The sequence below is a fragment of the Tachypleus tridentatus genome, chromosome 4 (assembly GCF_004210375.1).
Source record: "Tachypleus tridentatus isolate NWPU-2018 chromosome 4, ASM421037v1, whole genome shotgun sequence".
In the NCBI taxonomy this organism is placed as follows: Eukaryota; Metazoa; Arthropoda; class Merostomata; order Xiphosura; family Limulidae; genus Tachypleus; species Tachypleus tridentatus.
The window spans coordinates 25,388,923-25,404,262 of record NC_134828.1 but is presented as its reverse complement, the minus strand read 5'-3'; the positions used below and the strand labels follow the sequence as shown (position 1 = coordinate 25,404,262).

The window sequence follows — 15,340 nt, the reverse complement described above, 5'->3', positions numbered from 1 at the left end:
ATCAAATAACGATGGTCCTGTACTTATGTTTTATGTATTGTTGAAGACTGCTTTGGTTAAATTTTAGCGCCATCTACTTCAAAAATAAATAAACTTTTTTTTGTTTTTTTTCTCATATGCACACACTCAGTTACATTAGAAAACCTTTGAATGGACTTGTGGAAACAAAAGTTTATTTTTAATTGTTAAAAAACTGTTATTTTAAATTTACACTTATTTTTTCTAAAAAGTATGAAAATAAATAACTGAAAAGTTGTTCAATACTTCTTCACTTTGAACTGAAACATTTCCTTCTTCCTTGAATAAAATCTTCAGCTAATCTTGAGTCTAGGGATAACTTATGATGAAAAATAATAAAAATCTTCATTCTTTAAAACCACCTACCTTTCTGTAGCTGCATACATCGAAGTTCTTCTATTGTCTCTTTCAGCGAATCTCTTTCGGCCACTAACCTCTGATGATAGTAAAACAAAACAAAAGGCACAATTTCAGTGAAATAGTTTTGATACTTAAGCAAGATTTATCTGACTAAAAATATCATGTATGTGCTGCTTTGTCAATTCTTAGTATAAAATAAACTCTGAAGTAATATTATAAATATATTATATTTTAAAATATCACATTTTTGAGACAGCACAATACTAACAGGCCTTCTTTCTTTGGAACAACTTTTTAAAATGCTCCCATAAGGTTCAAAACAGGTAAAAAAAACAACAATGATAACACAACTTCAAAAACAAAATGACTTATGTTCATTTGTCAAGTAAAAAGAAACACAATGGCCTATCTCGGCAGAAGACTGATACATTTTGCACATTAGATGTGTGGAAGACTCCCTACGTTTTACACGTTAAGTTTAAGTACTTCAGACACAGGGAAGACAGTATTCTGTTTTGTTTTTTCAATCAAATTACACCTATTCTCAAGACTCTAAGTTAACTATTATACAGCTGTATGATTCAGTAAGAGTACCACAAAACAACTTTGTCATTAATATACTAAAGTAGTATTGGGCAACAAGAATGATTATTCATGAAGGGGTGTTGGATAATTATCAATAAGATCTCAGCTTAAGGTTTGAGAAATCCAGAAGCAGAACAGCTCATGATACCATTTTCTGGTTGGTTAAAACAAATATACAAGCTTTTTTTTAAAGGCTATCATGCACTTGTCAAATTTATCATATCAACTCGAGCATGTATAACCAAATTATATCCTCTTCAATTGGTTATAGCATATAACTCAGGATATTTTATTGGATTTCAAATTTCAATTTTTGGGACCAAAAGCAATTGCCTAGCTTACTTTGCCACAAGGTTGGTTTATTCATTGAGCCCTAACAACGAGTTTCTCTTTGTTAAAATATCAATTAAAAGTATTAACACAAACATAAAAATTCTTATCACAAAAACTTTACAGATTTTTTATGACAATGGCTGCATCAATTCTAATTAGAGACAACATATTTTCACAACCACACTTTACAAAATCTGTATATGCTTCTCAAGCCTAAATTTTTCATTTCTAACATTTTTCCAGGTGTAGTCTAAAAGTAAAGATGACTCCCTTTCCTTTTTACAAGTAAACTAAGAAATAATTTGTATATTTTTGTGTGAAGTATAATTTGACATATTCAGTTCCTTACTTTCTCCAATTAGAGATTTAAAAAGAAAATTATATCTTTTATTCCAAGCATTCTCTTAGTTATTTTTTAACAATTAAAAAACATCATTAAAATTTTTTTTTCTATGATTAAGACTAGGTTTGAGAAGTCCATTAGTTTAAATGTACATTTACTTTATATACATTTATTTTTTAGCTTTCCCAAGCTTGGTTGAATTATGCAAAATATAATAAATATTTGAAGGTAATTACAACACTCCAAAAATACAATTATTTTGTCTAGTAATATGAATTAATTTTGCTAAACCATAACTAGTTAAATCAATATAATAAATATTTGAAGGTTATTACAACACTCCAATAATACAATTATTTTATCCAGTAATATGAATTAATTTTGCTAAACCATAACTAGTTAAATCAATATAATAAATATTTGAAGGTTATTACAACACTCCAATAATACAATTATTTCATCCAGTAATATGAATTAATTTTGCTAAACCATAACTAGTTAAATCAATATAATAAATATTTGAAGGTTATTACAACACTCCAATAACACAATTATTTTATCCAGTAATATGAATTAATTTTGCTAAACCATAACTAGTTAAATCAATATAATAAATATTTGAAGGTTATTACAACACTCCAATAACACAATTATTTCATCCAGTAATATGAATTAATTTTGCTAAACCATAACTAGTTAAATCAATATAATAAATATTTGAAGGTTATTACAACACTCCAATAACACAATTATTTCATCCAGTAATATGAATTAATTTTGCTAAACCATAACTAGTTAAATCAATATAATAAATATTTGAAGGTTATTACAACACTCCAATAATACAATTATTTTATCCAGTAATATGAATTAATTTTGCTAAACCATAACTAGTTAAATCACTATTCTATCACTTGTACAACTGTAAGATATAATACTGGTAATGTCCTAATCTCTTGGGTTTTATTTTTCTTCAGAGGAAGGATTAAACAGATAATGAAAGGTAAAGTTTTATTTTAAAATAAAAACTGAAATTACCAAAAACCACCAGAGAACTTTTGTACAACAAACTTAATTCGCTTTCCATTTTTAAATGTTCAAAGCTGGCAAAAAAAATTAAAACAATTTCCACATTTCATCATTAAAGTGTATGATACAGAGCTGATGTCAGCAGAATTTCTTTGTATCACTAGCAATCTAAGTTTGATTCAAGTGTAAAAGCTATCAGTTCATTTTATTTACACATGCACACACACACACACACATATATATATATATATATATTTTAACAAGTACCCTTGATTTTAACCATTTACAAACAAACACATTTTTGAAAGCTTATATTCACAATGTCACAAATTTCACATGTTACATGAAAGGAAAAAAGAAAGACCTCTTTTTCCCTCTGGATAGATGAAAGCTTTTCTGACAGTCTACTGTTTTCAAATCCAGCTTTGTCAGCCTTTCTCGTCTCCTCACTAAGCTTACTGTGAAGTTCTTGAACTCGTTTCTTGTACATGTCCACCTGTGACTTGAGTGTCTGAGTTTTTTTTAGTTCCTGTTGGAGACAACCATGATTTATTGTCATCTAAATACTAGACAATTCTTGATGATAAGAAACCCATTTGAAATAAAAATGTATCTCTGAATGGCTGGTATGGGTATTAACGCTTTTATTGACAAGTTGTTCTCTCCTTATCAATAAAAGTGTTAATACCCATACCAGCCTTTCTGAAATACATTTTTAAATACCAGACAAGTCTAAGGTCAAACACAAATGAACTGTAGTAAAAAATTCAAAACAAGCTTTATTCATGGTTCTCTTACATTTAAAATAGTTTAATTTCTTTTAATCAGTTCCTTACAAAATTCAGATTACTCAAAATTACAAAGTGATATTTGGACATGGAAAAAACCCCAAAAAAACCATGTTGGTTGGTCAGTTGTTTAGTGTTTATTGATACAAAACAACTGGGCTATCTGTACCAAACAACCAGTTAAAAGGTCAAATCATTAAAATATGTAAAAAGGAGTCATGCTAAAACAAAATAGTCTAATATTCATATTAAAATCTTAGAGTTAAAAAGACCAATGGCCCTTAAAAATTTAAAAACACAACTGAGGTGGACAGTGTCACCAATGCCAATGTCCAACATCAAAAGTGAACCAATGGTAAAAATATCTTGAAAATGGTGCCGTCATCTCAATCATAATAACAACATGACAGTGAAATGTGGACTATATTGACACAAGTATCCCCATAGGTGCATCAGTACCAGATCAAAGAAAGTAATCAGTTAAAAAACTGTAAATAATGTGTTGCCTAGTCAGAAAAACTTCCTCCTTCTGATTCTTATGCAAGGAAGACAACTAAAGAGCAAAAGAAGGTTTGATCTGAAAAAAACTTGCTCCCTCCGTTGCTCACTCCAAGTCAACGGTCAACTGTTGCAGAGCCAAGCCTCGAATACAGGACTGTAGTCCATGTATGGGACAGACACGGCTGTGATAGCACCAGAGCAGACAGACTTGGCTGTGATTTCAGCAAATGTGTTCCCCTGAATACTGACATGGGCTGGTATCCAGAAAAATTGGATAGACATAGATGATAGAGAGAAATGTGCCAGTCGGTTTTGAATATCAACAAGAACAGGGCGAGATATAATGTGAAGCAATTCCAGGGCCAACAGAGAGCTAAGCAAGTTGGTATAAATAGTACAATTTGTGTACTGCACAGCTTCTATGTGTTCCAGGGAAAGAGAAATGGAGTACAATTCAGCAGTGAGCAAAGATATTGTAGAGGGGATTCTTTGTGCAACAACTGAATCACAACAAACCATGACAGAGTCCACAGAGTCACTTAATTTCAACTCATACGTATAAATGTATATGAAAGGATGGTTTGAAAGACGTTTGACAAATAATTCCAATTGGGGGCATTTGACTGCTTCAGATGACTCAAATAAAGATCACATTTGTAAATTGTAATTAACCATGGTGGGATGGCCTGATCAATGGACACAACTATGTTAACCAAGGACACACCCAATTCATTCAACTGTGCCTGGATACAAAAGCCAAAAGGAACAACGACATACCATCTAATTTAAAAAAGCATGACCCACTGAGGAAGGAAAGCACAACCCCAGGTGAGATGCTGTGGTGAGGATCAAAGTTTTGATGCATACAGTGAAGACAGTGGCAAATGTAGAGAGGAGGTTCATGAGACTCAGTGCATAAACACTGGACTGGAGAAGTGCAGAAGGCCCCTGTGCAGAGCCTAAGCCCCTGATGGTAAACAGGGTCCACCATCTTCAAGGCAGAGCCATAGACCAGAAATCTGTAGTCCAGTTTTGATTAAATTAGGGTATGATAGATTTTTGGCATAGAACATCGACCCACTCCCCAAGAGGTTAAAGAGAGGACAGGATGTTCAATGCCCTTGTACACTTGACATGTAGCTGCTTAATGTGTGGAATAAAGGTCAGCTTAAGGTCAAAAAAAGGTAAAACCATTTGCTGTGATCCACTTCAATTAGCGATTGAGGGCAGTCTGTAGCTGCCATTCCATAAACCATCTGCTCGACAACTGACATGAAATGTGAAAGTCATCAACATAGATACCATTTGTAACTGTAGGGTGGAGTTGTCCACTGATGGCATTAATCTTTATAATGAAAAGTTCAACACTCAAGATACAGCACTGAGGGACTCCAAGTTCCTGTGGGAAAGAATGGAAAAGTGTCAAACCCACATAGATTCAGAATCATCAGTTCATTAAAAAAATGTTTAATAAAAATGGGTAAATGGCCCCATAACCTGTATTATGGAGGTCTCGTAAAATGCCATACCTTCATGTCGTATTATAAACCTTCTCAAGGTAAAAAAATACAGAAATGAGATGTCACATGAGAAAGGCTTCCCTGATTGATGTGTAAAGTTGAATCAGGTGGTCCATCGTGGAGCACTATCTTTGAAACCCATACCGAATGGAAGGGAGGAGGTTGTTTGATTTGAGGAACCAAACAAGATGAGTATTAACCATCCTCTCTAAGATCTTACAAAGATAGCTTGTTAAAGCAACTGGACAATAGTTCAAAGGAATCTTTGCACCCTTCTCAGGCTTAGGAAAAGAGAGTGCAATAGCATGATGCCAAGCACCATGAAAAACATTCTCCTGCAAGATCCAGTTAAAAACAACCAGAAAAATAGCAAGAGAGGCAGGAGAGAGATGGTATAGCATCTCATAATGAATATCATCAAGTATGACTGATGAACTGCTAGACCAATGAAGAGCAAGCTTCAGTTCAACCATTGTAAAGGGGCAATTATAGTCATAGAGATGATCAGCCCAAAAGGAAAAGGGTGATCACTTTGCCCATGTCTTGATAGCTAAGAAGGTGGAGGATAAAGCAGAAGTGCTAGATGCACAAGAAAAGCTTTCACCAAACACTTCCTAGCCGTCAGAGAGCAAAATCAAAAGGGGGCAGAAGTATACTGTCCACTAACCTTTCAAATTTTGCACATAACTTTGGAACTAATGGTAGAAGAGATGCTAGAGGTGTATTTAATCACAGATTCCTTCTTGGTTTGATGTTTGACTTACTAAGCATGTGTACAGGCCCACTCAAATGCAATGTGGTTTAAAAGTGTGGGATACCCAAGAAAAGTATCCCAAGCCCACTTTAGAGCTTTCCTTGCCATGTGGCAGGCAGGATTCCACCAAGGACAAGGATACTGTGGGAAACGTGTCAAGATTTTAGGGATACACTGAGCAGCTGTTTGAACAATACAGTCAGTCACTGTTGCCACACAATCATCTATTGATGGCTTATAGACAATGGGAGGATCAAGTTCTGTGAGAGCACTGAAAGAGGACCAGTTGACCTGGTCCAACTTCTGTCAAGGCACGTGGGTCAGATGGCATCGACCACAGCCAGTCTCTCTCAAAATGATAGGAAAATGATCACTGCCCAATGGGTTACTGTCAACCCTCCAGACAGAGATATCAATAGCAGTAAAAGACTGAAGAGATGCATGAAAATAAGTATAAGAACCAGTACTGAAGAGAGAAAGGTTGTGATCTGAGAGCACATGCTCTGTGGATCAACCCCTCCCATCAATATCAGCACAACTCAGAGGGGTAGATTATGTCCATTAAGTTCCCCCAGTATTAAAAAGGGAGATGGTAACTGTTCAATGAAGGCATCGAGGTCTAACTGATCATAGGTCTCTTCAGGAACCAGGTAGAGAGAACAAATAGTGATGGTACAACCCAAAAAAAGCACAGATGACTACAGCCTCCAAGGGTGTATCAAATGGAAAAAACAGGGGAGGGCACATACTGATCAACCAGCAATGCCACATCACCATGCATTCATCCTTCATGCAATCTGTCATTTCTATACAAAGAAAAATGCCTAAGAGTAACTGTATGGCAAGTTTCAGAAACATTTCTTGTAAGCAGAAACACAGGGGATGGTAAGAATAAATCAAATCCTGAATGTAATCTATATTTGAACAAACATCCTAACAGTTCCACTGGATCAGAGTGGCCATTTTTACTTACGTGGAGCTCTTCTGTCTTTGACCACATTGGATGAAAGTCTATAAACCTCCATTGATCCTGCCCTGGGAAGAGTTGGCAGGTCTCTGTCTATAGACAAAGATTCCAGCAACTGAGGGCATAAACAAATGGTCATTTTACATCTATGGGCTGCAGAAGAGGATGGACCCAAGGAAACACCTGAACTGAAGACAAAGTAAGTCAAACCAGGCAGTCAATAGAAGGAATGGTAAGGACAGAGATGGAAGTAGACATAGATTCATCAACTCTCTTAATCACGGAGGGCAAAAGATTTTCCAGATTTTTGTAAATGACTCTGCTAAAGGCACAGAGAGATCTGTCTGCACTCGCACTGTGGCAGTGGAATGGAGTGCAGCAGTATGTGTCCAAGATAGATTTGGGGACAATTTCTGTGCATCTGGGTAGGAGATAGTATTTATAGTCTTCATGTGTTGCACCTCTTTTTCCTCCACCCATTTAGGGTAAGAAATATAGAGTAAGAGGAGTGTTGACCGCTACAGTTAACAGAGTAAGGTTCTAGCGTCATGGTCTTTGCCACCACAAGGAGGACATGTTAAAGAACCACAACATGATATTTTTGATTGGCCAAACCACTGACATTGGAAATACCCAAGAGAGTTGAGAATGTATGGCTGTACCTTAAAGTTCATATAACCTGCTTTGACTGTGGCAGGAGGATGAGATGTAAGCACCAATATCAGACCATTATCAGAACACACCATAATTATGTCTTTGCAAGTGGAGATTCAGAGCACCACAGATACTCATTAGATGGAGAAACCAGCGAGGATCTCCAACTCAGGAATGTTCTTTAAATCCCTCTCCACTGTAACTCCTCTGGAAGAATTCAAAGTTGCATGAGGAGTAACCTCAATGAGTATATCCCCAGTGATCTTTGATTTCAAGAGGAGTTTCATATGTTTTGGTGAAGATGTTTCCACCAAAATGTCTCCAGAGCACAATTTCTTCACTGACTTAGGGGAGCCAGTAAACCCCTTTTTTATTCAAAAGGGGGAACATCTGTACTAAGGATTTATTGGATAAGGAATGGATAATTAGAAATTGAAGTATAGAATCTGACTGTGATGTTGCCTGTAAAACAGTCATCCATGCATGGTTGATTCCGATATTGTTTTTCATTTTTTATTTTTTTTTATAAATGAGGGTATCCATAATAAAGACATTACATTTCAGTGCCCACTGACTCCACCCATCATAGAGCATTACAAAGGGGCACACTACAATGCCAAACAAGGACATTACTGCAATGCCAGGGTTTTGTGAGCACTATACCCGAAAACCAGTATCAAACGTAATGTCCACAGCACCCACTGAGAACATCCAACACTGGTACTTGGTTGACCCTAGCCCAAGTGGTCCAGCTCATTGACTCTGGAAGGGAGGATGGGAAGCACCTCAGGTTGCTCATCCATAGGAATTCAAGGCCAAAGTGGTGTGTTGGAGTTGGACCCCTCATGGGTCACCACATACAGCAAACATGTGGGTGGATGTTGAGATCTCAGAAGAGTTAGACTAAATGTACAGTACCTTCTCTGGGAGGTCCCCTCCCCACATACAGGAAACCACCTCGATAACACAGGGCTGTGAATTTAAATTTCATAAAAGTTGTTTTGTTTTTATAACAGAATTTACATAATTCAGCTGTACAGATTTTAAAAATAACATTCACTAATTCGTATCACACAAGAATTTGTTTTATAAATTGGGAAGAAAAAAAAACTCTTACTTCAATTGAATTATTACTTTGTTTACCACAATGAAAATTTTTTATTATTATCTTTGGGTTCTAAAACAATCAATAAGACTTTCACATTGTGATTGGTCTAGAGAAATCTATAGCCAGAGGCTGTCAGTACCTTAAACATAACCAAACGTGATCCATTTCAATGAAAATGATTCACTGACGTAAAAGTACATATGATCATTTGTTAGAAACCCATACGTGATGGAGAAAAATGGATATGATTTTGGATTCAACTTACAGGAATTATTGTAGAACATGTAAAAATATCAAGACCATATAACCATTGTAGGCCTGAATAATTCAACACATCTTACCTCTTCCAACTCCATGTTCTGTTGCATATAAGAAGTGTTCTTGTCCTCCAACACTTTTAACTGTTTCTTAAGAACAACTAAATCCTCTGAAAGTAAAAAGAAACTCACTCATATGCAACCATTTATATATATCATCAAAACTGCCATAGAACTTTGAATCCAATCATGGGTTCCAGTTAACAAATACACAGATCATGCATGCATTATAATACAGGCAACAAACAGCCAATATTAGATTATCATTTCATAGAAATAATTCTAGCTATCAAATTGCCTTTTCATGTATGCAACATTTATTTTGTCACTCAATACAGTTGTTTCACATATGTCCATTATAATTATATCTTTAACTATCTTTAGTACTTGATTTTTCTTTACAAAAATACAAAATAACTGAAGAAACAACAACGTGATTTTATAGAAAGAGAGAATCTTAAAAGATATTTCATGTTGCATATTGACTCGTTTTACCTAGAGAACTACAGAAGAAAAAAACAACAAAAACGTTTAAATACTATATTTACTTACCAAATTTCTTTTTATATGTTTCAATTGTTGTTTCATACTGTTCCTGTATAACAGAAAGGCCAATAACTGGTCATTAAACAAATAAATTATTGTACATGTTAACCTTCAAGTGCATAAAATTTTATCAGTGGAAAAATGGAGAGTTTAGAATAAAACTTAAAAACATCATGTGACAACAACAGGTATTGATACCTTAAAATATCAATAAAAAACCAAAAAAATATTAAACTTATTTTATGGAGTTAGCATTAAATTAACTTTTTTTGTATCTACACCTTACCATAGAAATGAAACATTTGTATTCCCAAAAAAGAATTTTTTTATAAATTACAAAAATTATTTATAACTAAGAAATTCAAAAAACCATTAATTAATACAATATTTATTTACACATAAATGTTCACATTATATTAGACCTTTTTATTAAAGTGTAATAAATATGAAGTTACGAAAAAACATGGAAGAGAAATAAAGTAAAATTCACAACAGCTTTATCAAAGCCCATCACATCAAGAAATATCAATACTTGTTTATCAGATCAACATGCAAACTGTATTCAAACCTGAAGTAGCAGCAAAGAAAAAATTATATTTCAATTTTTTTTTATAATATAAATGGAAAAATCGCATTTTATTTCAAGTTCTACATGAGAAACATTTCAGTATAAAATTGGATTAAACAACAAAACTGACAAATTTTTAATAGTCCAGTAACTAATCTGTGCTTATATGTGATGCTATTAAAGCTTTCTAGAACATGTTAAAAGACTGTATAACACATTTGAAGAGAAATAATTTACTCAGTTCCTTCTTATCTTTCTAAATATTATGAGATTAACTGACACACTTTCTTGAACCACACTTTCCTTATGACTATGTCCAAACTGCTTTAGCTAAACTTTGTAGTTATATTAGGATAAGAGTTAAGAAAATATTCTGACAACAATGAAATATCATTGAGGACAGTAAAAAAAACCATCAATTCTGGAGTTACCCATGATTAAACTTTGACACAATTCCTTCTTGTTTTATTTAACTAAACTACCATACAATCATTTTAAGGAAACTAATGAAACAGACAATAAGTATTTTAAAAACACCTACGACTTTATCAGAGTTGTGTCTTAGGACATCCAATTCATCTTTTAGAGTACGTGCCTCCTCTGCTAACCTCTGCAAGTCTTCATTCTGAGAAAGTATAAACATTATTAAAACCTGACAAGTTTAAAGTTGGTAAAATTAGTGTCTTTGTTTTTTTTTTTAAATCTAATTTTCTAGTTACTCATGAAATACATAAAAACACAGAAACAACAAAGGAAATCTTGAAAATGTAGAAGAAAAACAGAAACAGAGGAAACTTTCTCTTCACACTTCAATAAAAATATCCCAAAATCTTGTGATAATTTCACAAGAAAAACATATAAAACAAAATACAAATGAATCATAGTAATAAAATAGTTTCAGAACAAGAATATGATAAGTATCCACAATACTTGTTTTATTCTGTTCCATTCGATGTTTATTTTTAAAAGTTCTTTTATTCTAAACATAGAATTTTAGTTATTATTTCAGAAGAAATGAAAGATACGTCATCACAAAGCACATTGTATCTTTCACATTCCTTCTTTCATATTCTAATAGGTCAAGTGCTATAAGGCACTTTAAAGATAATATTTTGCCAACTTATTTTTGATTGCTAAATCATACCTTAAGGTTTCCTTAATTCAATAGCACATATATACTACAAAAACTTTATAATTACTTATAGTGATTAATGTTTATCTACAGTGTTCACTGGATAAAAGTTCGGCTACAGGCACTATAAAAAGGTCTTTGGAAGCTTTCACAAACATAATACACACGTGTACATATACAGTTTCTAACATGGTCACTTAATGTGCTATTTTTACTTTATAAACAAAAAATGCTTGTTTGTGCAAAGTAAACTAACCATTAAAAAAAAAGGGGAGTAAATGTAGTGATGGCAAATATCAATCCTTTAAAAATACAACAAACATGATATCAGGGATGACTTTTGCATCATACCTACATAATATCACAGGTAAACAGTTTAGTAAAATGTTAACAGAGAAAACTTCGATAGATGCTATATGTTAATTATTGCTTGTGTCATTACCATTCCAACTATATCGTTTGTAAAGGATTGATTTTAGCTCCCCCTACCTTTACTTCCTTTTTTTTTGAAACATTTCTTTCTTCAATTTATTTAATGCAGCATTTCAATAGACATAGGAAGGTTGTACTTATAACCAAGTTCTGTATATAGTAAGGTTTCAACTGTAATATTTACTGTTTATCTATTACTGGTTGGCTTGTAATTCTTGATTCACACTGTACTTAAACGTTTTTTGTTATGATATTTATGGATACTACCAGAATTCGTAACTCAGCTATTACATAGAGGTTGTTATAAAAAGAAACACTCTATGGTATTGTAGGGTTCTGATGAACTATTGAGGTGATATTTAAAATACCATTTCAATGAATAATCCAAGCCAGCACTACAGAGGCAGTGCTGCCACCTGCCTGATATATATATATATATATATCTTACTTATTAACCTACCATATGAAAAATAAAGTACAGATATGTTGTTTATACATGTTAAACAATGTCACCACTCTAGCCAATCCAAAAAAGGAATAAATGGGTTTTAAAATTTCATCTTATTGAATAATTTGAAAATTATCTCATTTTCACACTAATAACTGAAACTATGAATAAAAGTTGTGATTACAGACACAAAAGTTACAATGAACAAGACTATATCTAGGTTTACATCAATGTTAACTGAAGGACAAAACAAAAGTTAACCATAATTTTAAAAACTGCTCAGTACCTACAATTAACCCCATGATTGCAGCTGCTTTAAAAGTACACTGAATATTTGTGAGGCTCACTATGTACGGCACACACACGTTCAACTGCTGGAAGTAGGCCATACTCTACACAGTGAATCAGCAGGCAATGTGTTACTTACTGGTATGGTTTGAAGCTACTTTTCAATAGTTCCTGTATAAAATTGTCTTCTTCACTGATAGTTTAAATATAAAAGAAACATTAGCACTTACAGCTGCACAACTTAATTTATGTGAGAAAGACCACTACTTACCTTTTGTTGAAGATCTAATATCTCTTTTTCTTGAAGATCAACTTTGATCTTAAACTCATCACGAGCTGTAATACAGAAACATGTACAACACAGTTTTATATGTTGCAGTACACAAGTATGTACAACAGTTTTATATGCTGTAATACAGAAACATGTACAACACAGTTTTATATGTTGCAGTACACAAGTATGTACAACAGTTTTATACGCTGTAATACAGAAATACGTACAACAAAGTTTTTGACATGGAATCATATTAAGTTGTTTTGTGGAAAAAAAAAAGTGCCATTGCAAAAAATACAAATGTTTTATCATATTTCTGTCATCATGATAATGAGGAATACATGCATGTTCATGTTAAAAACAGGAGAAGAGAAAGGAGAAGATGTTAAAAACATCTGGTCAGCCAAAATATTAAAACACTCTAACAATCAATGTCATACAATATACAATTACAGTTATTTCCTTATCACGTGTTTGCTTATCCCGACGTTAAAACATGGAGGAAGGCAGCTAGCAAACAGTAGGTACTGTCAACTATTTGGCTAATCTAATCAAGATGTGGGATTTGAACATACTATTTTACAATGCATCTGCAGCCCTAAAATGTAAAGTACAATTTCTGTAGCAATGGGTTATGAGTCATAGATCTTCAGATTCACAGTCCTTTAAAGTAGCAACTAGGCTACACCCTACCCAACAGAACTTCCAAAAATTATTTAGCCATAAGAATTACACACTTGTACTTGACATACAAGAACTGATGTTGTTATACTGTTACTTTATCCCAAACATACATTTATCATTAAAACTATTATTGCTATATACAAGCTTCACAGTTACACAAAATGTTTTTTTTTATTTAGTTAGCTACAACAGTATTGAATCTGAAGACTAAAAACTGCAGTTGAGTATAATGCACAAAAGGCATGAAAGTATAGGACGGGCCAAAAATATTAAATATAATTTAAAACTTTACCTGTTTCAAGTTTATATACTTCATCCTGCAGTATTTCCAACTTATGTTGCATCTGTTGAAATCTTTTTCCTGCTACCGTGCTACAAATTGAGAATAAAATGTGTTTAGTTTGAAATGAAGTAATTCTACTAAAAATATACTTTGGACACAAAATTTATTTTTGAGTTATCTAATTAGTAGTTAGTGTCCAAACATCTAATCTACTTCACATAACACATTTATTCTAGTAAAGATTCAAGAATACCAATTAATATTTATTTTCCTGTGGGAAATAATGAATAATTTTAAACCATGTTAAGTAGTGAATACTAAGTGTCAAAATTAAAGCGAGAGTTTGCGAAGCACAAGTTAAATAAAGGATACTAAAGCAAATTTATAAGTTGGGAGTTCAACTGAAGAAATATATGTACACACACATTAACTCTTAGAATTTAAATTTCAAGTCTAAAAACATTAAATGTAACATAACTGACTACTGCTAAGTGTTAACAAAGTTATAAAACTGTGATGTTGATCACTCTAATAATTTGATTAGCAAAATATTCATTCAAATCTCTAGAAGTAAAACAACACACTAAGCTCCTTTCTGTGCATGTGCATATATTTAAACATAATACAAAAACATATATATGTACTTTTATTCCTTGTTATTTGTAATAAATCATTAATCGCTTCACTTTCAATCTGATTACCATTTTGATAAAGTTTTTTGAATAACAGTAGTTAATAGGAACAATTACAAATACAAGAAAATTTTCCATGCATTTGGAATTTTACTGTAACTTGTATTTTGCCCACCAGTGCTACCCATAACTAACCAGAAGAACATGGACATTAAAAATAATTAATTAATTTTACCTTGGATCTTCTAAACTCTCAGAATTGTTTAATCTTTCTAAAAGTTTTTCATTTTCCTGTATTAAAGTTGCCTTCTCATCCTGTAATGCTGCCACCTGGACAACAAAACCAAAACCAAAGCAAATGAAATTATACTCTTAATGCTGTTAATCTAAATTTATAATATATATAAAACAACCTGTAAAATAATATAACAACCTTTAAAATAATATATATATATATATATAAAACAACCTTTTACTGGTAATTTTAACTTAAGGCATCATAGAAATATGTTTATCTTGAATATTTAATAATTTATCTTTATGCCTTAAGTTAAAATCACCAGTAAAAGATACTTGCACACGCTTATGACGATAACCATAGATAATACAATATCCAAATATATTATTTTAAAGGTTGTTTATATATATATATATATATATATATATATGTATAAAACAACCTAAGTTAACAGTGATTCATTTTGTTCGGGAATATGAGAAAAATTAAACGTTCAGAAATAAGAATCATATTCATATTTCTAATGTACAAATCAAAG

At 32.6% G+C, this 15,340-nt stretch overlaps 1 protein-coding gene across 2 annotated transcripts in view; it reads right to left on the bottom strand.

The window, feature by feature from the left end:
- hook (hook microtubule tethering protein) overlaps positions 1-15,340 on the bottom strand; it is a 63,466-nt gene that overhangs the window by 33,702 nt on the left and 14,424 nt on the right. For both annotated transcript variants that reach the window (XM_076497371.1, XM_076497373.1), the window contains exons 9-16: positions 14,800-14,894; positions 13,942-14,021; positions 12,963-13,027; positions 10,933-11,016; positions 9,830-9,872; positions 9,302-9,387; positions 3,033-3,197; positions 385-454 (exon numbers count right to left, since the gene is read on the bottom strand). In XM_076497371.1, coding sequence (XP_076353486.1) covers positions 385-454; positions 3,033-3,197; positions 9,302-9,387; positions 9,830-9,872; positions 10,933-11,016; positions 12,963-13,027; positions 13,942-14,021; positions 14,800-14,894 — 688 coding nt within the window. The remainder of the gene's footprint in view (positions 1-384; positions 455-3,032; positions 3,198-9,301; positions 9,388-9,829; positions 9,873-10,932; positions 11,017-12,962; positions 13,028-13,941; positions 14,022-14,799; positions 14,895-15,340) is intronic.